General features: G+C 38.2%; 1 protein-coding gene across 7 annotated transcripts in view; it reads right to left on the bottom strand.

Moving 5' to 3' along the window:
• The window catches only part of fat1a (FAT atypical cadherin 1a), a 90437-nt gene that overhangs the window by 48092 nt on the left and 15456 nt on the right, over positions 1-26889 (bottom strand). For all 7 annotated transcript variants that reach the window (XR_008607820.1, XM_055056351.1, XM_055056346.1 and 4 more), the window contains exons 3-4: positions 20825-21139; positions 5917-5978 (exon numbers count right to left, since the gene is read on the bottom strand). Coding sequence is in view for 6 of the 7 variants with exons in the window: in XM_055056351.1 (XP_054912326.1) it covers positions 5917-5978; positions 20825-21139 (377 nt within the window). In the remaining variant the exon portion in view is untranslated. The remainder of the gene's footprint in view (positions 1-5916; positions 5979-20824; positions 21140-26889) is intronic.

The following is a 26889-nucleotide window of genomic DNA, read 5'->3' as shown; positions in this document are numbered from 1 at the left end:
ATAAATCAATATTAATGTTTATTTTTTTATGTTTTGGAGTCGCCCAAACAAGAGACCTGATTTGACAAAGAATCCGACAAAGAAACTAAAGATTAGGGTGATGATTAAGAGACGAGACATTCCATCCCGAGTGACCTGGAGCTCATCACAAAGGATAAATCTTTATAATAGCAGTGAAAACATGCAAGAAGAGAGGATGAAAACCAAGGTTTCCATGCTAGTTTTTAATAAAAGTGAACAAAAGCTAAAACTGATCATTCTTTTTGCTATCATTTAAGGTATAAACTTCTTGGTTTACTGAAAATGATTTTAAGCCTAAATCTATCGGAGGTATGAAACATTTTCATATGTATCATTGAAACACCAGCTGCACTCACTCTGCTGAGCTGAAAGTAAACAAAATGACTTATTGCTCTGAGTTAAAGACCGGGGGTTGCTCAACCTCTGAAGTGCTCCAGATAAAAGACAATGTGAAAATAATAATAAAAAAAACCTTTATAGAGCCTTGACTGAAGTCATATGTTGGTAGTTGCTCTGTAAGGCTTTTTTTTTTTTTTTTTGGAACAATGATTCACCACATCATCGTGACTTTTGTCAGATGAGCTTACAATCCCTGAAGCTTACTGAAAAGAATAGCAGCCACAGGCTGACCTAAACAAACAAAACTAAATCCCACAGAAAAATAGGATCAGGGATTACTGGGTGCTGGAAGAAGTGCCACCATTTCCAGCTCTGAGCTGAGAAAAAAAAAAAATACAATTTAAGTGAAGGAACAAATGTCAGTCATTTAAAACCATCTGCTAAGTACTTAACTAAACCAGTCAGCAGTCTGCCGCCACACACACACCATTTGCTGCCATACTTTCAATTACTAAAGTAATGTGTTTGTGCTTTTCTCACAGTGTCTGCAGCTGTCTGCGCTGCTCACATGAGCGGAGTCAATTTAACCGGCTTACAAGAAACTTGAACGAGAATGTCTCTCCGAGGGATGATGCAGGGTGTTTGTGTTTTTCCTGCGCAGTGTCACAGAAAATTTCGTAATAAACAAAATATTAACAAATTTGTTTTCCAGCTCTCTGGTATTCTGCATGGGGTTAAAAAAACAAAAACAAAAAAGCGGAACCGTTAGGAATGCTGTCGCTATGTTTTACTGTTGCCATGATCTGCTAGTTATTTTTAAACTTACGCACATTAAACAAGCTAATCTACAGCAAATAAGCCAAAGTGCCTGTTTTGAAATTCTTTAATGGTGATTTTGGGTTTTTAACCAACAAACAGGGTTTTAAACGTGATGACATCATCAGAGCACATTGCAAGCTTTAAGCTTTATGAGCCCGCCACACCACACCTTCTCTGATGTCCATGCAGCACACATCCCAGACCCCACCGTCGGTTCTGGGCGTTTTGGCTCATTGTGGACGTTTTAATGTGGAAGAAGGCTTTTCTGGAAACAAGTGTTTGTTAAGAAAAAACACCTAAGAAAAATATTTTTTGGGAAAAACTTGTGTGTAAAACACCTAAACAGAGAAGTTTTCAAATGATTTAAGAAACTGGCTCTGTTTGAAAAATGTTAATATAAATGTAAAGTTGATTTATTTCAACTCACAAAGTAAAAAATATTATTTGTTTAATTTCACATGGATATTTTCAAGCCTTTATTTTTGCTCAAAATCAGAACTTTTCAACTTATGGCAAATGAAAATATTGATAACATTTATAGACAGAATATTTAGGCTTGTTAGAATGACAGTGCCTCTCAATGTGCTAATGGCGGAGAAACATTTAAGCACCAACCTGCCCGTGGTCTTTCTGCATGAACTTTGCATGTTCTACTTGTGTGTGTGTGTGTGTGTGTGTGTGTGTGTGTGTGTGTGTACGTGTGTGTGTGTGTGTGTGTGTGTGTGTGTGTGTGTGCGTGTGCGTGCGTGTGTGTGTGTGTGTGTGCATGGTTGTTTGTCCTGTCTGTTTCTTTGTTGCCCTGCGACAGACTGGCGACCTGTCCAGGGTGACCCTGCCTCTCGCTTGGAACATTAGCTGGATTTAGGCACCAGCACCTCCTGACCCCACTAAGGACAAGGGTGTCAGAAAATGGATAGATTGAAAATGGATATATATAAATATATTTACAGATATTTCTGTGTGTAAATGCAGTGGACAGGACCGAATATCAGCTAAATCGGCCAGAATGCATGTTGGCAAAGGCTCTAGGCAACAGATGTGAACGGCCCATTTACCTCTGCTTTAACATCACAACAGTTCCATGCAGTCCCAGGCCTGAGTAATAGGCATGTCCTGGCATGTCCCACTTTTGCTGTTTACCAAGCCCTTCCGACCCCCTCTCACTCCCCCTCTCACCCCCTTCCTTTGGATGAAGGTCTCTGATCCTGCCGCTTGAGCCCAGACCCGGAACAACAAGAGCAGCTTTGCCTCTTTTTGAAATTCCCCCACTGCTTTTAGCTCTCTCTCTCTCTCACACAGACACACACAGACATACGACAGCTACCAACCCCCATATTCCTCATCATAAAAGCTGAAGGCCTGCTGTGTTCCCTCCACCTCGTCTTGGCATTTAGTGGAAACAATGCCGACACTGCCCCCACTCTAATTGCTGCGCATGTTCCACATGTTTAGTTTCTTATCCTGCAACAAGTCGCTGTAGAAGTAAAACTCCTCTGCAACATTTTGCAAAAGAAAAAAAAAATCTCTTTTTCTTAAATAGAGATTTAAGAAAAATCTCCGGTTTCTTAAATAGCAACATAAAGAGCTTCTTGTTGAATTTTGAATTTTAAACAATGCAAGATACACGGGAACAAATTGCCTTTGTTTCTATGGTTTCAGTGAAATAGCAAAGCTGACATCACTCGTTTTCTTGAAACTATCCCACTCAAAGTGAGCAACAAAGCCACTTAAATGAAATGTGGTATGAAACTTTTAAAAATGCTTTTATGCACAAAACTACATCTTTCATTAAAATTCTGTGATGCAGTAATTTATAATAATTTGTAAAGTACATTTAAGAATAACTTCAGTTCCAACAAAATGCCTCACATGAAAAGTATAATTATAAGTAGCCAATAAAAGAAAACCAATAAGTAAGTAAAGCACAGTTCAAATACTAATTAAAAGCAAACCAGAAGCAGCAAACACAAGGAAAAAACCTTCTGTGGGGAATAGTTCATAGTCCCAGACAGATCTAAAGGCCCTGTCTGCTTTGGTTTTTAGCATGAACACTGAAACATGTAAAAGTATCCAAAGTTTATATTGGATCCTAAAATAACACAGATGTTATTAGGCCCACTTTGACTAGGAACCCAGGATATTTTTTTTTTTCCAGAACTTGTTTTCCTGGGCCGTCTGCACAGAAGCTCCTCCTTGTGCAGGACTCTCAGAAACAAAATGTGAAAGTGTATCATAATCACATCAAAGTCAGAACAGGACATAATCTGCATATATATTTCATAAATAAAACTTGGGGCGTGTACCAAAGAGGCATAAGAACACAGATGCAGATGCAGCAGCAGCAGCATCTTGTTTCCTATAAATGTGCTGAGGAGCCACAGTAGTTGTGGTTCTTTTATTTCTGCCACAGAGAATAAACGGCTTTAAAACCCAACATTAAATCTCTAGTTATCACTCTAAACAAAGGATTTATTTGTTTTTTCACCAAAAACAGCTGAAAACAGACGGTGATATCTTTTACGACTAAACATATCAGAACATATGAACTTTAGGGCATTTTGAACTTTGAAATGTTTAACATCCTCCTTACACAAACCTCCATTTAAAAGTTCAGAGTAAATGCTTAACTAGGGCATGTTTCTGGGGCAACATCCTGAGACGAGGAGAAGGTTTGTTTGTGGAAACACACCTAGTGTAGGGAAACTTGGATTATTTTGCTTCAGTAAGATGACATGAGGCTGGAATTTGCAGGCTTTTCTAGAAACAAAGTAAAGACAGTTCCATGCCAACATTACAGTTACCAATATCCCAACAAACATGGATGACTCCCAGTTGTGAAACACATTCTCAAAGTCCTGTTGTGGCGGGTAGGTTGTCACCTGAGAAAGTAACTTTGACAGAAATAATTCTCTCTAAAGAATAAAAAGCAGGTTACTGCTAATACAGTGATAGTCAACAACGATGTAAAACTTCCTTTTTTATGGGAAATTGATCTCCTTTCGATGCGTCTTTAAGACAGTTTTGTATTAACTGGACAGACACAGCTGGAGCAGGGAAACACATTTTCTGTTTTCTGAATACTAATCAGAATGTTGATTTTTCTGTGGCATCAACTGCAACAATGACAATTTACTCTTAGATCACAGCTTTGGGGCACCCCTCATCTATAGCTGCATTTCCAATAACCAGAACTGGAATATTAAAAACAAACCTGCTTAGTGTGAACACACCAATTTAAAAAAAAATCAAAAAATCTGATGTTTTGTTTTTGTTTTTTTAGGACAACGTGCAGCTGACTCCACCAGATCTCTGACAGCATCACGGTTCTTAAAAAGTTGTGTCATTCCAACGTGTTGAATCCATAGGTCTTCTGTAAAATGGCTGACTACAGTGTTTCCAAAACGCTGCATACATAGCCACTCCTAAATAGACGGGACTTGTCACTCCAATGCCAACATAAGATGCTGACGTTTCCTTTGACGAATGAAAGACGATGAGCACTACTGTTACATACTGAACTACTGACATTATGAATATATCTCACAATTCTGTTTACACCCATTGCTGCCTTGATTTTTAATGACTTATTTTTGATGATAAATTATGTTAATTTGATTTAATTTCTTATTTATTGAAATATTACAGCTGCAAAATAGTCTATATTTGTTATCAGCATAATATAGACAAAGATTTGCGCACATTAGCAATGAAAAGGCAGTTTATGAAGGGACTGAGAAAAAATAGTAAATACCTTTCAAAATTTCAAATTGAGAGCAGAAATCTAGTCACTAGCAAATTATGGATACTGCTTAACATTGGTATCAAGTGTCTCTAAAAGCATTCAAAAAGATTCAAATACAGCTGAGTTGGAAGTTGGTCTTGAATGACACCACTACCTTTTATGCTGACAACTTTACTCACATGGAAGATGTAGCAATCTACAGTACTGGGTAGAGTAGATATGGTATTGTGATGTTATCTACAACATTACAAATAAACTATATTTCTCTACTCTTCACTATATACTTTCCTATATTTTGTTCTGAGTCTTGTAGTTCAACTGGTGTAGTTAAAAACATGAGCTACAACTGTGACAGATGCAGCAGACCCTAAATGTAAGAAAGAAATCATCAACAATAATTAAAAGGTGATCAATCTGGTCTCTGTCGTCCACAGAAACACAATTAAAAGAGTGATTACAAACATTGGATTTGTGGTATGAAAGAGGAAGGGAGGCATTGAGGGAGGGCAGAAATGTGCTCAATTAAATGCCACAAGTTTAGACATTGGCCTGGTAGGTTTACAGTAGTTTCCTGTCTCAGCCTGCTCCATCCTCCATGAGACGGAACATTGGGAAAGAACAAAGGAACAGTCACCAGCCTCTCCCACACACCTCCGTCTCTATCTCTCTCTCTCTCTGCCCTGCCTGGAAATCGGTAGGAGAAATGACTCCTGAAAGACCGTTCTTGCATATCTATGAAGACTTCTCGGTTGGCAACATGTGGCATTCGGTCAAAGTTGGCCTGGAAAGGCCAAACCTCACAGACGGAAAATCCCAAGATCCCCAGTTCAATTTTGTGTTTTTTTTTCTCTCCCTTGTTCTAAGTAGCTGAATATGTTAACCTTTCCATTTTCCCTTATTATGATGATTGCACATTAATTAATTTCAAACTAAATTATTCTCATAGTAATAAGATCGAGAGGGAAATATCGGTAAAAAAATTAAAAAAAGTTTACCTCAAGTATGTGCTCGTCTTGTTGCTCCCTGTCAAGTTTCCTTGACGTGGTGGAAACCAAACCTATTGGAGACAATTAACAACAAAGGAAATACATTGAAAGATATAAATATAAGACAAATAAGTGATGCAAATAATAAAAAGAAATAACTCACTTTCTATTATTAAGTGAGGTTTGTATGCCTGTTGTGATAAATTTTGTTGGACGATAAATTGTCCCAGAACTTATAGCCATGTATGAGAACATTATTGTTTTGAGATCATTTTCAAGTAAAACAACAGTAATAACGGCACAAAATTGCACAAACCATTCTCAAAGACCAATAAACTTTAAATTCAAATGAACATTTAAATGATCTAGATGACATTTGGAAAATGTAAAATAAACTAAGAAAACAAATAAAATAAATTATGAAGCCTCCGTAAACAAAATGATCTTTTAACAAATTGATAGATGAGACCAAAACACCAGGTTATCATTCAGTTTTTGGTAAAAAAAAGAGAGAGAAAAAAAGAGATAAATGCTACATCAAGCAAATGAAAATCATTGAGTTTCTTTTACTCTATCATGCAATTAATTGATTTACTGTTTAGTGTGACAGACCATGAAGACAGACCCAGTGACAGACAACTGGAACTTGCCAGAGTTTGGCCACATTGACTTGATTGAAGTCAGAATGTTCATTAGTTTTTCATAATGACATTTGTTGCTTAAATATTTCCATTTTTTTGCTTCTATACTTTAAAGTCCATTGATGAAAACATGTTGCAACTGTTTGTTGCAACCTTGTGAAATACAACTGCATCACCACAAAGCATGCAGACATGGAAGCAGTTTTGATAATGCTTCTCTTGTAAAATTTTTGTGCTTGAAGTGCAGACAGCCGTTCCTGGCAGGGTCACTTTTTGCAGTAAGTTTTGTAAAACAAGCCACTCAGTAAGAATCATTGTCATTTTCATTAATTGTTTCTTCCTACTCTGGGAGGAACAACAGCTGGCAAACTGTTGTTTGGGATGGTAGAAAGTAATGGAAACAGCATCTGACTGAAAAAAAAGAGGTGGCAACAACTTTAACAATCCTACAGCTCACCGTGAGGTGAACTAATCCGAACCCCGCTAGTTACCTCATCAGTTTAAGCAACATGTCTGAGTTTGGGGGAGCACTTTGCCTGTGGTCTTCTGCGTTGCCAGACAGCCCCCTCTCCCTATACTGTGACATGTGTGAAATATCACAAAGATCTGCAAATAGTACCCATACAACAGTGCAGGCCTGACACCCTACTTTTAGTTTCTCCACAAGCTGAATAAATAGATGGCCCAGTCAGACATCAGACACCACAGAAAGTTTAGAAAAGCTTTTGCTGTTAGTTTGGATGTTGCAATGGACTTCTTTCATTCGATTAAAAAAAAAAAAAGATGACTGATTTCATGTGACATCAATCCCAGAGAGAAGCTTAATAGTGAAAGTACAAACTGAAGTCTTGAGTTTCTTGTTAATGTAATTTTGCACCAAAGTCACAAACAAGGCATGAGCAGAAAGGGGGGGATGGGGGGAATTGCTCCATTCTCCATTATAGGCAGCGTTCAGCACTCACTCCCACTGTAATTGCAACTTTGTAGAGACTGAGTGTAGAGTAGACATGCCAACTCCGACCGCACCGGAGTTTTATGCCTGCCACAGTGCATTTGATTAGCATAAAGCAAAGGATTTCGGAAACCCAAGCCCATCAGTGGCACATATGCCTGCAACAAGAATAGCTGGCCGCAACTTATAGGTCCACAGAAATAACCATGCCTTGCACTGAGATTGAGGAAAATGAGAGGCACCACTGCTCACTCTTTTTTTTTTCTTTATATAATCCTCTAGGTCTTAGGCTTTATTTAATCTTCAGAGTGAGCTGCTAAGATGTAAGTCCTCTCATATTTACTCAGAAAAATTGAATTCTTGAAGGTGCAACCTATATATTTTTTGCTCTACTTTCCAATACCATTGGGCTCATTTACATTTTGCAAAAGCTTTGACTTAAATTGCAAATTTAAATAAAAGAAAATAAAGAACTGACTGAAAGAGAAATAGAAAACACTTTTCTTTTTCTCTCTCTGTCTCTCTCTTTCTTTCCAACCTCACAAACTCTACCAGCGCAGTGGGGGAAACAAGATGTTCCAGCAGTGACATCACAAATTATGTAGAATAAATGTGTGGTTCACGCTGAGATTATTCTTTGCCATGTTGCACGGTGTCTCGAGAATCATCATCAAAACAAATAGTTCTGGTGTGCCGCATCAAAACAGGCCACACTGACCAATTATTCATGTGTTCCAGCAAAACCGGAGATGATGGATGATGGTGTTTTCTGCCTCCCCTGTGCGCTGCGTTAGGCAACTCTTCACTTAACATGGGCTCTGCAGTGGAATACAGATGGCATTTTTCACACCAAATCCGATATATTATATATCTGTAGAGCAGCTGCTTAATCAGCATTAACGTGAGCACCATTAAAGCTACAAATCTTACGATAACAAACATAAACAATAGTCTGCATGTCAATTCTTTACGTGAAACAAAATTTGAACGAAGCTGGCGAAATACAAAATTGCTGAGCACTTTTTGCATAAACTCAAACTTGTGATTGGAGTAGCTTACACTTCAAATGTGTTGACAGGCTGTATATTCCTTCTGTTTACAGCTGCTTGTACGGATGAGAAGGCGTTTGAAATAAGATCTTGTTAGAGAGCAGAGAACAAAGAGCTGAATATGAAGAAGAATTTATGGCTTCTCAAATTGCAGCTATGTTTCCATTAAATTACACAAACTGAAATTACACATTAAAATGGAAACACAATCCTCAATGGAAAACATATCAATATCAAAAGGTTTTTCAATAAAACGTTTTTGTGCTAGAAATGAGGTGGTTTATCAAACTAAATGTTTGATAAAAACATCTAGTTTTTATCAAACTAGATGTTCACAAAACATCTAGTGCAATGGATGTTTTGCAAAAGTGCAATGGAAAAAACTTTTGTCACATTGCATACTGTAGGTTATATGTTACTACTGGTGAAAACCACAAAGAAGACATGTTTGGGTTTTTTTTGACAATGTGCAGCAGGTTCCAACAGAGCTCTCACAGCATCACACAGTTCATAAAAAGTTGTGTCATTCCAACGTGTTGAATCCAAAACTCTTCTGTAAAATCTCCCACTACAATTTCTCCAAAATGCTGCATACATATCCGCTCCCAAGTAGCTTGTTGCTTCAACGTCTGAATAAAACGCAAACTGATCGATGAGTGCTGCCACCATGTCTAAATTATGAATATGTATTATGTAATTGTTTACATCCATCATTGCCATGATTTTGGATTTTATTAAGTTAATTTCTTAATGAAGGCAAACACAAAATTGTGTTTCATCGACAATAGCAGAATATAGAAAAAGATTTGTGCACATTTGGAAACACAGCTAGTTGTTCATGTTTAAAATAACAGCTGGACCTGCTAGCATATCCAAAGTATTAAGCATAATTAGATCTCATGAAAAAATATAAATCATTTTTATATTTCTCAAAACAGCTTAAAAGGACTGGGGTGAGTTCTTCACAGAGTGGAAGCTTTTCAGGATCTCAAGCAAAGCATCAGGCATTTTATTTCTTTTAGATAGAATCGTTGAAGTTTAATGAGGTACCCCACACCAATCAGGACTGATGGGATGTGCTCTAGTTAACTGTTGAGTTTATTCAACCAGGTGAAAAGTTTGACCTCACACGAAGGCAGAGCTTGAACCATGAGATTTTCTGTAATTGAAACAAATCAAGTTGCTACCCAGTATCTGTCAGATTGAGACTTTAGTAAAGTTTAAGCTATTGTCAACCTAAAATGAAAGGCTATTTCATAGTTTGTGTATGAATGATTTATGAAACCTTTACTTAATTTTTGAAGAAAAGACTATTAGTTTCACCCAAATTCTTATTATTTAAGTCTGTTTGACCTTGGCATGGTGCGCTGGATGTATCATTAAGCTGTTAAACACAAGCACTTTGACAGTTTTTGTAACATTTTGGAGCCAAATTCCTTTGGGAATTCATCTGCTGGTAGTTACACTGTACCGTGCTGTGCTACCAGTTGGTGAGGGACACTTGCAGTATAATCAACAACTTTACAGAAAAAACAGCTGAAATGCTGAACCAGAGAACTAGCCCATTCAATGAATGCTGTGCTTTTAATTTTGCCCAATGAGATTGATTGTAAGGCCAATGCAAGCAACTTTTAACTGAAACCAGCAAAATGAAGACAAATAAATTGGACTGGAATACTGCATTTTACTGAAAATTCAAGAAATATAAGACAAAACAATAAGTTGTTGATCTCTGGAAGAGACTATAGAGGAGAGCGTTTCCTTTTGCTCAGGACGTATGGGGATATTTTGTAAGAAAACAAGGAGCTGTATGTCGACTCACAAACAAAACAAAACAAACGAAAAAATTCAAACAGAAATGTTTTTGTGCAGCAGTGGGTTATTTTCCAGGCTTTCATGTTCCCCACAATGGAAAATCAGTTACAGTCGAGAAAGAAATGAAATCCTGATTTTGTGGCTGCTGTAAACCAAGCCCGTGTTTTGGCTTGATATACTCGTGTTGGCCTTTGGTGCATTTTTGTTTGATATGCTCCCAGCTGGCATCTTTATGTACTACTGTAGAATCAGTAATATTTAACCACTGATATTGCTTTCAGGAAATTTTTCACAGCTCAACTCTCCAAGAATTTATTAATCCAACATGGCCAGACAGTCACCAGAGAAGGACTTAAGACTCTGCTGGCAACTGTTGCTCTAGTCAATAAAGGTGCATACCTTTCTGTCACTACCTAAACGTTAAAGTACTGTGAAATAACTGGTTTTAGAGCCAGAGCTGACCAAAGAAGAACACACACACACACACACACATAGAGACTTTGGCTGACAGTAATTACAGCCATGCTGGTTTGAGACGGGGAGTAAAACAACAGTGAAGGAACAGTGGCACTCTCCACCATGTCCTCCAGCGCTACCGCGAGTGTTCAGCTGGAGACCTGAGGGGGATCTGGGCATCCTGGAGGCTGTTGGTGTGCTTTGTCTTGGCACACTGTCACTGTGATTAGCAATGTTAAGAGTTGCACACATTTCCATGTGGTGCAAAAATCACTCAGTGGTAGACTTATGCAAACCCAAACCTTCCTTCCTGTCTTTGTTTCTTCCTTCCCTTCTTTTGGTCTTTCTTTTTTTATTAAATGCAGCCAACCAGGAAATGCTACATGTTCACTTTTATTGTGCAATGCTTGGCTGCTAATCTAATTCCCCCTTCAGAAACATTGATTACTACTAACAGGCAGGCCTGCATAGGCTACAGTAGACACCTTTATAAATACATTAAGGTAATAAGAAAATGAATTGTGTCAAAAGAGACTAACTGTGGGACTGAAATTTACCTGCATTCATTTTTTTCTTGAAAGTCAGCAATTAAAGCTATGCTATATAACTTCTATGAAAAATATGTTTCTTACATATTTGTTAATACTGTAGCTGTCGCCTTGCAGAAAGAAGGTCCTGGGTTTTATTCCCAGGTCTTTCTGCATGGATTTTGTATGCTCTCCCTGTACATGCATGTGTTCTCTCTGGGTACTCTGCCTTGTTACTGTCAGGTTGCTTGATGAGGTGTGAGTGTGTGTGCATGCATGGGTGTTTGTCCAATCTGTCTCTGTATTGCCCTGTGATGGAATGGTGACCTCTCCAGGGTGACCCTGCGTCTCATCCGCTGACCATTGGAGATAGGCACCAGAACCCCTCATGACGAGCGGAAGACGGCAAGGCAGATGGGCGTTCCCAAACTGTCGCAACCCAGCCTATTTATAGGCAGTCCAAGCACGCCACAAATTAACAAAACCAAATTAATTACAGAAAGGAATCATCACTACTCTAAAGCGGCGGTTTTCAAAGTGTGAGGCGCGCCTCCCCTGGGGGGCGCCAGAGCACATTAGGGGAGGCGCGGTGCGAGGGAAAAAATAAACCGAAGAAGAAGCTATCCGCTTACTGTCTACTGATGTGAGAGAAAAAAATTGACAAATCTTTAGTAAACGTGTTCATCTCCTTCACTTCAACCTATCTATGTGAATGTGGGTTTTCCGCACGCGCAATGATAAAAAGCAAATCCCGGTCAGGGCTGCTTGTTGAAAATGATCTGCGGTTATACCGCTCCACAGTGCAACCCCGCATTAACCGGATTTGCGCATCAAAAGCACAAGCACATTGTTCCCACTAAAACGAAGGTGAGCTGAACAGTAATGTTGCTAATGTGTTGCCACGTTGCCAATTTAGTTAAAATCATAAATAAAATGACTTACACATAATTCAGGACCGTGGTAGAAAAAAAGGGGTGTGCATAGCGTGCGTAAATGTTTTTTCTTTTGTAAGCCTCCGCTCTTTCATACTGCACGCTCTTTTAGCTCGAGATAAATTGTTTGTTTAAATTGTTTAGATGAGCCACAAAAAGAGCTCCACAATTTTGCAACTGTTTAGGTTTTTGATTTATTTTTAATTTCAAGGAAATGTGCAACATTTACAGATGTGTTCCAAAGATTTGATCAAAATGTTTTTGTTAAGATGTGAAAACACTGTTGGTATCTCAAACATTAAACTCAGAATCTCAGATGTAACGTTTGTTTGAGAAAACGGTTGAAAAATGAGTTTGGGGTTATTCTTATCATTAGAAAAATGAAAAAAGGGCGTATTTACCATACAAAGGCCCTGATAAAATAATTAAAATGGGAGGAAATGCTTTAAAATGTTCGTGTGTTAAATTTCATTCAGATAAAGTGTCATTTTAAAAGATGAGATGGTTCTAAAATAAAAGCAATTAGAAGGTGTTTTGTAGTTGCATTTGTTTGTGTGTGTGTGTGTGTGGGGGTGTGTGTGTGGTGGGCGGTGGGGGAGAGGGGGGCGCAGCAGGCATTGTGCTCCTTGGAGGGGGGGGCTCACCCTTTCATACTTTGAAAACCCCTGCTCTAAAGTATATTCAACACAAAATCATTCAACTAAAGTCAATACAAAACTATTAAAGAAAAATACAAAATAATTATAATGTGCCCACGGTACATAACACCATGTATGACAGTATAGTGTAAGACAGATAATCTGTGAAAAAAGTGGAGCTCCTCTGTCTTCTCTAAGTACAAACCAAAAACAACCAATCAGAGCAAGCAGGATGGTCTTGCCAATAATGCCCAGGAACGACCCACTCACGCACTCTAAGTCATATTTGATATGTTCAGCATTTTTATAAAATGTGAACGTAACATACTTGATTGTGCTAAAAAAAAAATGACACTATGTGGAAAATCTAAAATACTGGGTAAATTAGTAACAACTTGGGTACCATGTGGCTCAGTGGTAAAACAGTGCAGGATACAGATCTGGCCTTTCCCTTTCTCCTGCTGAGCAACAGATGAATAAAGGCCACTAGCAGCAACCAAATGTCTCCAGAGAGCAGTGAAAAGCTGTTGCTGTCAAATTACCGGAAACACCAGGAAGTTGTTGGAAGTATGCCTTTCCTATCTCCCTTCCCCTGACAGTGGCACTGCTTTGTTAAACCACCGATAAGACCACAATGTGTGTGTTTTCTCCTGCACAAGCTTGTAGAAGGAAACCCAAAAGGGCTATCCCGAGTCAAGCAGTTTAAGGTCAATGGTACCAAATAATAATGAAATGTACATGTAATAAAAATTGCCTTTAAAAAAATCTGTCCCATTATTCTGGCACTTAGCAAATATATATATAAAAAAGATTGTAATCGCAATTGGCGTAAAATAGGAACGCTTATTCTGATTTCACATCAGACAGTGTGAAAAAAATGCCTTTTATATAGTGTATGTACACTTTTTGTTTTGACTAGGAGTTAAATTAATTAAATTTATGACATGCAGACATGAGATTTCTGGTTGGTGCCGATGAAAACCTCACCTTAGACTGAAGGCTTATCGCTGTCGTCAGACCATCAGGCTCAGCTGATAAGAACTCGTATCTGATCAGATATCTGAACATCCAGAAAAAGTCCTTCTTACCTTTAAATGGTGATAATCTATTAGAAACAGTCAATAATGGAGCTATTAGGGTAGATATAAGTAGTCCAAATGCTTTATGTAGAGGTTGTATAGCAATAACAGGAAGTAGCATAATGAGCTTTAAGCGTGATGGAGACATATCGTAAAAATCTTTGCTACTGCTTTAACTCCTCTGCTCAGGTAATGTAAGCTTCCTGCTGTGTGTGTGTGTGTGTGGGGGAGGGGGGGTGGATGTTGATTCTGACTGCTTGTTCTGCACAGGCACTCCATCTTAACACAGATGTGTGCATTGGCATAAAACCTTGGGTCAAAGTCTGTTGCAGAGCACAGGCATTTCAGAGGAGGCAGGAAATGATTCACCGGGTAACGAACGCTGCTCACTCTCCCACAGAAGGAAGGTGGAAAACCTGCCTGAACAACCCCGGAAAGCTCGGAATGCTGACATGTTGGCCTGAAGAGAAAATAAAAGTCGACAGAAAGCGGGCTGGCCATCTGAAAGTTTTTTTGTGTTTTGTTCTACGTTCAGCCCCCAAGTGTTAAATCTTCCTTTGAATCTCCGTCCAAACAACCACTGAGAAACAAATCAGTTTATTTTTCCCAGATCCCACTGAGACAAATAAACTGACAAGATACTGGTTTCAGTTCTCCTTAGCAGGGTTAGAAGAGTTTTGTTTTTTCATTATAGTTTGAGCTTTATTTCGTAATTACAGTAGTAGTTTTCATTTTGTCACACTTTGGTTAATTTTTATATGCAGAATTCAGAAAGTCACATATTGTGATTATGTTTACTTCTGAACAGAAGATACCATTTTCCAAAGAAATTATTAAAATTATTGTTGATAAACAAATTTAAAAAGTTTGCAGCAGCAAAAGGTTGTTTTTTTTTCCCCCAACTTTTGCTGTTGCCATTTTGTAGACTGACACGAAGTGAAGTAATTTGCCAGTGGATGACTTAAACTATTTGTGTCGATGTCACATGAGTTCAAAAAGAAAAAGATTCATAAACACGAAAATGAAGGGTGTTATATCTACAATCGGAGTATGGTTTAGGTGGTTCTATAAATGCACAATATAGTTCCAGTTAGCCACAGTTTTTCTCCATTAATCACTGTTTTTATTAATTGGATTTCACAGAAATGTTTTCTTAAATGTGTGACTTTTAGTGAACTATAACAACATTGGTCCTGAGGCGTTCAGTCAAAGTTGAAAACAACTGTTCGAGGGGATAAGACGTGAGGAAAAGAATCAGCACTGATTCATCTTTTGAAAAGTGAGACTGGCACAATATTCAGATTCGACTATCTGGAACTGATACAGAAAAGCTAATTAATGCAGCCAACAGGGATCATTTTCTCCCGGTGAAGCTCAGGCTTTCTTCCCCTTTAGGATTCTTTTAGGAGCGAGGTTACATCAAGATGGTTTGTTCTGCATTTTCCAACGATGGTGGCAGCAAAAATGGCCGATAAACTGGGCTTGCACTGAGATGACAAAATAGATTTAGGGGGCTTGGCAAAAAGAAAGACTTTTATACAAGGCTTTAGTGAATCTGCAAGGAAAAATACAAAAAAAAAAAAAAAAAAAGACTGACCAGCACCACCCAAGGCGTGAAGTGCTTGTGATGTATATATGGGAGGGCAGAGCCGGCAGCAGCAGACCATAGCCCATGATAGATCTATTTAGCTTGGAACACAGGTCTATGAAGTTTGAGAAGCCGCACAAAAACACAGCCCTGCATGTTTTTTTCCTTTTTCCCTCCCCTTTGTAGATGTGCCAGGACACTGCCTGTGCCTTCAATGCAAATTTAGAAGGTGTAATTACAGAGACGCATGTAGTAAATTTAAATCTTTTCCAAAAGAAAAAATAAATAAATAAACGCGTAATATGCGGCGAGATTGCTTCATAGACTTTATGATGTGGGGAAGTGTTGGGACTATTTTTACGTTGCTTAATACCCCAGATTTAAATTCATTTTTAAAAATGATTGTAATCATTCCCTGTTTTGTGGGAGAAGTGAGTCCACAGTGTGCCTTGCAAAAGTATTCATATCCCCATTTTGGGGGGGGATTGTCTCTAAAGACAAGTAATTGTGAAGTGGAGGAACAGGATGTGTGGTTTGCAATCTGCCTTTTACAAGTAGCTGAAAATTATCATGTGCATCTGAATTCAGCTTTCTTGAGTCATTACTTTGGAGAGGCACCTGTCAACAAAACTGCAGCTGTCGCTACCAGCTTTAAATGCAGCCTTATATACCAGATTTAAGTTCAGTCACAGTGGATGACGAGTTTCCTGCCACAGGAGTAGGAACAGAACGGGACAGAACAGAACAGAACAGAACCACAGGCTCCTTAATTTGTCCCTCAGTGGAGAAATTCAGAGAATCAGCAGCAACACAACAGATAAAAGTCAAAGCCTGCACTTTAACTAGACCTTCTAACTCTTTTGATAAAACCATTGAACGATAGCTCTGATCGCCTTTCACTTCCCAGCAGACATTACAGCTTACCCACAGCATGATGCTGCCTCCACCGTGTTCAGATGTTGGTCGGGTTGCTAGGAGACATTCAGTTTTAGAAGTTAACACTAGCGTACTCCATGGTCGTCATGGTGAAGTTTGTTCTCTGATGTTAACTAGCAAGGCTTCACAGAACATCTTTACTTCTACTGAGATTAAGTTGCACACAGCCCAGCAACCTTTACAAATAAGGTGACTAAACGTGAAAAAGCTTTGTCTCTAAATTCCTGTTGTAAAGTAAATCTCGCACTTGTTACTGTCTTCTTTAGTTTTCCAACACTCTGCTCCATGCAGCAGACTCGCAAAAAAAAAAAAAAAAAAAAAAAAAAAAAAAAAAAAAAAAAAAAAAAAAAAAAAAGAACTAAATCTCAGAGAGAGCAGTGATTTGGTGAGGCTTCTTCTCTGTGAACCAGCGTTAGTCAAACTTGCTGTGAGCATCGCTGGAATCCCGCTGATAAAAGTTTAAACATGCTTTGACATGCATGAATAGGCGTTATCCTTCTGCTTCTATGTTATGTTTTCTTTTTTCCTTTGTTCAGCGAGCTCCTCTGACAGTCATAAAAGATTTAGTAGATTTAAAATTTTCACTGTAAAGAGATTTTGCCTACGGTGGAAGTGAACAGGGACTTCATTGCATAATCTGAAAGCTATATGTGGGGTAGGAACCTTCATCTGACTGCTGAATAAGTGATGGTTTTTGAAAATCTGTTAGCACTAACAAAGAAATCCAAACACAATGGATCTATCTGTGGATAGTTATGAGTCAATAATTGTTCATGCCATAATCTCATTTTATCCTGTGTTGTTCTCAATATAAACAGAAAAACCTGAAAATGTTTCTCAAAAGCTTTGAAATTGCTTTTTTTTTTAGCAGATATATACATTTATTACTTTTATCAGCATGCTTAAGCTGAGCTTTTTTATGCATGCAGACAGAACACAAACCATATGTGCAAACTGGAAAGTCCTCACTCTCTTTATTCTTTATTTTATTTATTTATTTATTTTTTTCTCCCTGCCTGTCAGTCGAGAGTGCAGAATCTCTGCAAGTCTGTTTTGGGAGGTAACTTAAATAATGAATCCTTATTTGGTCCGAAAATTCCCATCGCCATTTCCAACAAAAATAACTCCAGCTTGTTGATGTGACTACCTTGAGAAACAAGACCACACACATCAGCGAGGACAAACTGGAGCAACTGCTGCTCTGCTCTGCAACCCCCCACTCCTCCACACACACCCCTCCTTCTTTCAGCTTCCTGATCAGCTGTATTCAACCAAATGGGCTGCAGCACACAGCTCGTAATTTTGTTTACCTTTATCTGCGCAGCCTCTTTGTCCTCCTGCCCACTTCAGATTTAACCCCACTGGAAGCTTTGGATTAGCCTTTAGAGCGTCTCTTAAAAGAGAATCTGAAAAGAATCCATGTTTTTTTGACCTTCCAAACTGCCAAGCCGCTTTGCTTATATAACAAACACTACTACAGTTATGAAGGTTGCTGTTTATACTTTGCAGCCACATACAGTTGATTCTCTGAGTGGATGTGAAAGAAGTGCAGATTTTGTGGTCAAACTTTTTTTTTTTTTAAATGCACCACCACTTCTAATTGGCTGAAGAGTTCCTCGTGAAGTCTTCCTAAGAAGTTCTTGCTACTGAGGAAATATGTGTTTTGGTCTTCCAAATTTGTTAGGTTTCTGCCAAGTTTTCTAATGTTGAGTAAAGTTATCTTTGTTTTTAACAACACTGAATCCATTGGACCCCATACTTGGAGAAAGGCACCAGCACCCCTGGCAACTCTAATATTTTAAGTGTGTATGATAATGGATGGGTGGATAATCAATAAAAAAAATGTGAGCAGCTTTCTACACTTGTATTTACGGTAGATGATTTATCTTTGGTTTTTAACTCCTTAACACTCGCCCCCTAAATCTCCAAAAACGCCTGAAAAGGTATACCCAAATTAAACCTTGAACAATTTGAAGTACATGCAAATGCTTAGTCTCTTTATGAAGATGACAAGTAAAATTTTCTATTTTTGCAGTCAAAAATACTTTAACCGTAAGTAGTTTGTAGCTATTATGTTTGTAACGTAGAAGAAATTGGAAAAATTTTACTTCACCCAGATTTTTCATTTTTATTTCTTGTAAATGCACATTGAGTGTTGAATGTAAGAACTAGTAAACACAATAAATCTGTAGAATAAAGTATTCTGTTCATGTATTTCAAGACTGATTTAAATAGCGCAAAAAACTGTCAGATTCAGGTCAGGAGTCTGGCTGGGCCATGCCAAAAGCCATAATCTTACTTCCAGTCAGCAGAAATGTGCTGGTGAAATTAAAAGATCAATAATTAATACATTTGGCCTTACTTGTAACTTTAAGGGTTTTGAGAGACTATGAACTTTATATTCCAAGAGTCAGTTTTGATTGATAGAACTTTATTGTTTTGTAGTTGATAAGTTGTGTGTAGATTTAGTTTATTTGTTCACTTTTGTTTCATTGAATCAGTAGCATGAGCTGGTTTATGCAATGTAAAAAAAAAAAAACATTTCTAATTCACAGTAAAATACAATTTTTTAGAGCGTTGTAAACTTGATTCTTGACTGTAGGTTTGATAACTTTTAAATGTAATTGTTAATAATTCCGATTAATCTGTTTTCTTTTCATAAATAATCTGAGATAGAGATAGAAGTCTTCTTTTCAGCCCAACTTTTAAGTCAATACAAAGGTAAATCAGGTGGGTTTATGAGACATTGTGACACTTAATGTATCATATCAATTCTACTTTGGGTTAGGCAGGAAAGGCTAATGTTTTCTAAACTAGCCAGTAGTCTTAATAAATTACAAATCTTCTCCATAGCTTTAAAAATCAGAGAAGTCTGTCCGTACATGAAGCCTCACTTTCCATCTATCAAGAGCTCTTTTTCCTGCTCTATCACAAAACACAAGTAGCCTGATCTGCTTTAAAAGAACTCATTGAAATATTAATAGTGACATCACTTCCACAGAACCTTGTGAGAACACACTTTAGAGTGGCAGAGTGAAAAAATCCACCCACGGCTCAGCCCACTCTTGTTGTGGGTAAAAATACACTGCTCAGATGGCACAAAGTTTTAAACGCAAACAATCAGCAGCTTGACTGATGCCTGTCGCCCGTAGTTGTGATCCATGTCACACACAGTCAAGAGCTCATTATGTCCGCTGCATTCAAGATCTTTAAAGATGCTGAAGAGCTATTTCAGATTCATTTTATTTGTGGACATCTCAAGTGATGATACGCCCACTGACACAGAAATTAGGAGATGTGACATTTGTAGTTTAAGATAGTGTAGTTATTAATAAATTAAACCACATGTACATGGATTCTTGGAAATGTCTGCTTTTCACGTCTTTACCCCAGATTCCATAAAACCATGACTATGAGTCTACAAGCTGACACTGAGAGCATGGTGCTGTCTCACCACTAATGTGCCGACTTACTGTGCACCTAGTGTTCAATAGGCTGGCTACCAGCACGCGTACACCAATCATCCACGAATCTAGGTTTGTCATAAAAAATGTTTGTCATGCAATATGTGTAAACATATTGTATAACACGGAGCTGAAGTTAGCTCTCAATTGCAGCTTCTGTGTCAGCAGATAGCTAACAATCGATGCTCGTCACCAGCCTTTCAAAAGCTAACGCAACTAAGCACTCTCCTTCTCATTTGCTAACCCAGGCCACTTAGTAAACAGTGCCAGCCTGTTATTAATCAGATCAGTAGCTGGCTTTGGCACGGATACAGTCTGCTGTCACAAGGAGGTAGCCAATGCTAACACCAGCTTACCCAATGTTAGCATTATCTTATCTGGGCTAGCAGAGGAAGAAAGTAATCCTGTGGGTGAGCCTACGTATGCTAGTCCACTAGACCACAGGTGTCAAACTCGAGTCCTCAAGGGCTGCTGTACTGCAGTTTTTAGTTGTGCCACAGGTACAACGCACTGGAATGAAATGGCTGAATTACCTCCTCCTTGTGTAGATCAGTTCTCCAGAGACTTGCTAATGACCAAATTATTCTATTCAGGTGTGGTGCAGCAGAGACATATCTCAAAGTGTCCTCAATCCTCAAGGACACCTGCCCTTGAGGATTGGAGTTCAACACCCCTGCACTAGACTCTCCAAAACTAACGCAAGTAAATAGTCTCATTTTCCTGCGCTGGCCGCTAACTTTTAAACACATCAGTAGCTGGCTAAAGAATGGAGGTAGCTTCCTGCGGCAAGGGACAGCAACCACTGGTGAACAATAGTCTTAATTTTTCCAAAAGTCTTACCGGTTTTGGTGTTGATGGCAAAGAAGCCTTGTGGATTCCCACTGGTGATCTTGTAGCTGAGCCTGTCACTGGCCTTCGAATCAGGATCAGCTGCGTTAATCTGGATGATCGACACGTCTTTTGGGGAGTTCTCCATGACAGACGGGTAGTAGACAGGTTCAGAGGTCTGCGGTGCATTGTCGTTGACGTCCTGTACATCTATGTAAACCTCAACAAAAGCTGAGAGGGGCACCACACCACGATCCATCGCGTAGACCGTGAGCCAGTAGTGTGGGGTCGTCTCATGATCCAGCAGTTCTTGCGTTCGAATGACACCTAGGGCATAAAGACAAACAAAGAATGAATAATCTTTGGAGTTTGTATCGTATCAGTATCACGTATTTCTAGTGCTTATTTTCAGCAATACACAAAATAGAAAAAACGGTGGTTCTTCAAATGAAAAGGAATTTATTCATTAACGCACCCTTTCCTGCAACATGTCAAGGTGGCAAATTAACAACTACCAGTCATTGCCCTCCTGTTTACATTTCCCTGCCAGGAAGGGTCTTCAACCTTCAGCTGAGCAAACAAAAGAGCTTTCAAACACACATATAAGTGGTATGGGATGACAATGGCTGAATGCACTGCTGAATGAGCAGTTCCTCCGACATGAAAGAAACATATGTGACACAGAACTGGACGGCTATGTGCTTGACGGATGCCACACATTACTGATCTTATAGCTGTCACTGACTCTCAATCAACGGAGAGAGATGTTTGAATGTGACCAGCACAGTTAAAGTGGACTGTTGATCTTTCTTTTGGAAAAGCTAAAAGCAAAGTTCACGTTAGTGAATTTGCTTTTACTTTTGTGCTTTTTATCTCTGTCCGGCTCCACTTGGGGAAGCACTCATCAGGTACTCAGCAGGCACATGCTAGCATGGGGATGGATAAGTGTGAGTAGGTGTAGAAAAGACAAGAGGACATTTCTCAGAATTTGCTTCTACGGTTGATAATATGAAACTGGAGTAATTTATTTTTCCTGCAACATCAGGAAAAAGGAGCACGAGAAACTGGAGCGATACCAGGGCCTCAGGGAGGAACTGGAGAGGGCCTGGAAGGTGAAGACCACAGTGGTGCCTGTGGTCATTGGGGCCCTCGGGGCAGTCACCCCCAAACTGGAGCAATGTCTACAACAGATCCCAGGAACAAAATCAGACATCTCTGTCCAGAAATGTGCAGTTCTTGACACAGCCAAGATACTGCAGGACCCTCAAGCTCCCAGGCCTCTGGTAGAGGACCCGAGTTCAGAGGATAAGAACCACCCGCGGTGGGTGAGAAGGGAATTTTTTTTAAATTTTATATATATATATATAAAGTTCCGGTAAGTTACGTCTGACTTACCATAACCATCCGCAGAGGTTAAACTGATAAATTTATTAAGTTATTTTCCCTCCTTGGGAAATGCAGCACTGCATGCATAGCTCTTAAATTACTGAAAAACTATCACTATTATTACAACAGTTTATTACCCAGATAACATTACACTTGACGGCCCCCATTTTTTTCAACAAACACAAAGTACAGTCATAAAAGCATAATAAAATTTCTATTATATCTGCAGGACAATGGAAGCCCTGTCAGTGTTCCTTTAAAGGCCTTTGTTAGTCAAAGCACTTGAATAACCTCCATAAATTGCAAAAGAAATTTATGATTGTGTTTGAGTGAGCTGTTATCTGAGGCTAATAAAATGAATCCTGCTATGGGAGAGTATTATTAGCAGATATGTGTTTTTCAATTTCAGTTGCTGGCTTGTGTCCATTAGGACCTTTCCAGTCACTGGTGGCTTAGATAAGGAGCCTCCAGAAGACCATAAAAACACATTTCCGATAGCTTACAAAGAGTATCTCAATTGTGCTTCAGCCTTTGTTTGCTCACTGCAACTTACGGAAATGAAATGTGATGCACACAAACTTTAAGCCGTGGGTAACGGATATTTTTAAAGAGATATACTCCACATGACATCTCACAAAATGCTGAAACTTATCTCATGAGGGGAATAAGGCTCATTTATTTTACATCGCTGCTTTACTTTATCTTCCTTGCATTTAGTCCTGGGATCCTATCTCATCATCAGTCATCATTGCAGTTCTCTCAACAAAGGGATGCAAGACAAAAATGTAGCCAGGCAAAAAGAGTCAGCTCAAAACAAAAAAGAAATGGCAACGATAGGAAGCACCAGCACAAGCATGTAAATGAGAGGACTCTGTACACGACGTTTTCTTAAAGCTCTGGTGTCGCTCATGCATTCCTTTAACACTTTTCATGAGCTTTTAAACTCTATCTAATTCTAATTAAGAAAACCATCATTTTTATAATTAAATAAACATCAATCCACCTTAAAACAAAAAAAGATTTAAAAAGCAGGACGACTACTGTAGTCTGGAAGATAATAGTGTACTATAGTTTAGTAATTATATGGCATGTGACTCATATCTTAACACTGTAACCTCATATTTGGATCTACACCCTTTATAAGAAAAGCAAAGACTTGTGAGAGATAAGCTGCTGACACTTTGGTTCTTACATTGTAATTTGCTATTTACAAATAGCATATATATATATATAAAAAGCAGGACGACTACTGTAGTCTAGAAGATAATAGTGTACTATAGTTTAGTAATTATATATATATATAATTACTAATATATATATATATATATATATTATATATATATATATATATATATATATATATATATATATATATATATATATAGATATATATATGTCTTTGACCCATGCTTACTGACATTTAAAACAGTTAATGAGTGACTGAATTATGGCTAACAGTCATCATGTTTTCCCTAGAAAAAGCTGACCTGAGCTTCACAGAAAACAATGATTCCTTTGTAGCTTCTGACATTTTTGTTTTCTCCATCCTCCTCTTGACAATGAAAATAGCTGACATTGAGTCTTGTTTCCACCATAGCAACTTCCACACTGGAAAGTATTATTGTCAGCTGGTAAACTGTCAAGATCAAGCTGGAGATCAGTTGACAGAGCAACTGCATAGGGTATGATGTCATTTAGGAATGTAGGCTAGAACTAGCTGTCACAGAATATGTTTTGACGTGTCCAATCCTGGTTTAGCTACTCAAGGTTGATAATAATGTGATGATGGTTAAACAGCATTTGAAGTAAGACAGAACTTTAAATGGAGTCCAACATAAACATAAAAATGTCAGTTTATATGTTAATAAAAAAGACGTAAATAGAAAAATTATGAAAAAAAATCTTATCAGGTGAAGATGTGAATTTGGATTAGTGAGTACAATTAACTTGTGAGCTTAACGATTTCAGTGACATACATTGTTATTGAAATATTTCTACTTTTACAACAGATCAGTTTTGATACAAAAGGTCAAAATACAAATGATTGCTTAATCCTGAACTTCCAACAATTAGAAGGTGACTTTAGTCATCTGATTACAATTTTTTTTAGGGAGCCTAAGATTTCTTTCTTGTTCACATGTACTTAATGGTGTAAAAAAATGAAGGAAAAAGCACATATGGAAATCTATCCGCAACTCCTTCTGGGGGGAACAGTCTTTAACAAAGAGGATGAAAGATGAATCTTTAGAATTTAGTTGTCACACCCTTCCCATATACTAACCTACCCAGTAAGGCATGAACAAAACCTGCCCTAAGGCCACAAGGAAAAAGAAACAGGCCACGCAAAAGCCTCTGCCAAGACTGCCTTCCGCTTTTTTTCCCTTCTCTTTTCTTTTCCCTCTGGCTTTGTTCTTCAAAGCTACTTGAGCGCAGTGGCTGTGCCGCTGAGACCTCAGACAGCCAGCAGATTTTTCAACTATCAGGACCAGCAGGTATTTTACGACTGTGTGTTCACAGACTGCAGTTTATTCAATAAAAACTCAACAGTCTATTATTTTAATGCACCGCTATTTGTTTTGAATAAGGCACTTTCCTTTCTTTGCTTATTAAATATCAGGAGCTGCACAGTAAAGAAAAATAAAAAATTTAGTACATCCTAAGTGCAATATTAAATCGGAGTGAGTTCCTGACCTGCAAGACATAAGAGGACGTGTAGCTCTCAGCTCACTGAGGAGCTTAAGACGGTAAACGAGCTTTCTTTGAGCCACGTCGGTTCATTTTGCTCACCTCTACCCCACATTCCTGTGCCCTCTCAGGCCTCCAGCTCACATGCTTGCATAAACTCTCAGTATCGCGCCCCCCCCAACTCCTTTCCCAAAGCCTTGGCAAAATGTTTCAAATTCCTCTACCTCGTTGTTGAGCCTAGTGCAATAGAATGGCTCCTAAACTTAGCTTCTTATTACCCTGAAGCTTGATTTTCACATCACTCCAAAGTTCCTAGATCTCTGCAGGCCATATCTGAGTTTTAAGGATTTGAAACCAGCAAATACCTAACATGGGTGAAAAACTGAAGGATCTGAAGAATGTTCCAAGATTCTTCTGTGATGTTAACTATGAAAAATGTCATCTAAAGCAATGACTTTACACTTAAGGGAAAGCTATTTTAATGTGATTATTTTAGGACTTATTCACATAGAACTGACCTTCTCTGAAGTTCATCACAACATATTTGCTTACATTTAAGAAATGATTGCAATAAATAATGATATTGTCATTTTGAAATCATTTTCAACTAATAATAATAACAATAATGGCATATTAAAGCAAACATCCTGTCAAAGAGTTCTAAATTATCTTTAACACTGGAATAGGAAAACATTTTAAATATCCAAATTGAAACAAATAAATAAAAAAAAAACAACTGAAACAGCAATAATTAAAATGTATTTTGAAGTATCAGGTACCAAAATTGCATTTTAAGTAACAATAATCATTCAGCTTAGACAGAGAAAACGGGCAAACTGACTACTTCATAATGGGTGTCAAATGTTTGCAACATTTCTCAAATGCCTGCTTTTTAAAAATTAAATTAAAGCGGAGCGTCTCTTTAATGACTGTTAACCAAATGGAAATGACCATTCTAATTTCAATCATGCAAATCATCGATTTATTGCTCACTATGAAAGGCTTACTCCAAATCACAACATCATTTCAATTAAAGCTGCACAATATATTTAGTCACAACCGTCAGTGCAATCAATGTGTGAATAATCACAAAGAGTTGCTTGAAAGAGGTATTAGGTCAGCTATTATCCTGTCCAATAAAATCCTGCCTGCCAATAAAATATTTGGTCACTTGGATGGGTTCACTTTTTCACCCCGTCTGATTTAAACGTTAGCATCTCATTGCTTCAAGGAGAATATCGTCATCCTGCAACATTCATTAGTAGGTTTAATAAATTGTGCTTTCCTAATGTCATTCCACCCTTTTTTTATATATGTATACAAAAGTCTCTGTCTACAAAGACAGTAAAACTGTGGGCTTGGGGTCAAAGGTCAGGTCAAAGGTAGGAAAATGGTAACTTAGTGAATTGTCTAAGCTGGAATTATTTTTGAAACATTATCATCCTTTCTTTGTCAACTAAATGTTGAGGCAAAAGAACATTTGCATATTAACACGATGGTTTCCATGTGTACGCCACCTTAGTTGTACTGAGGCCAAAAATCCCGCCTGATCGGGATTTTCTCTAAATCGTGTTTCATAATGTAGGCCCAAGTTAGAGCGGATATGCCGTCAATTCCCCTCTATATCCTCCTACACATTTCTTCTTTTCTTGCTTTTATGTCTCTCTTAAATGCTTTGGTTCATCACGCAAGGTGAACACGACACAACCAAAATCTGAAAAACTACAAAGCTTTCGAGCCATCATCTGACGCCATGTTAAAGTAAATGTGCCTCTTTGTTAAATCACAAATGATCTGTGATTAAGTGGTTTACTTTCACTTAACCTCACAATCAGGTCCAATTCTACGACTGCAGAATCAAATAATCATGTAACCAGATCCTGTCTAGTAATATCAAGGAGGCGACGGGATCTTAAAAAACAATCATTTCCTGATTTAAAGTGGTCCATTGACAAAGGAGAAAAAGTCATTGACGTCAATATTAGGCAATTATTCACTAAAAACAA

This window comes from Poeciliopsis prolifica, unplaced genomic scaffold (assembly GCF_027474105.1).
Source record: "Poeciliopsis prolifica strain line A6 unplaced genomic scaffold, Auburn_PproV2 SCAFFOLD045, whole genome shotgun sequence".
NCBI classification, from domain to species: Eukaryota; Metazoa; Chordata; class Actinopteri; order Cyprinodontiformes; family Poeciliidae; genus Poeciliopsis; species Poeciliopsis prolifica.
This window is presented reverse-complemented; position numbering and strand designations above follow the sequence as displayed.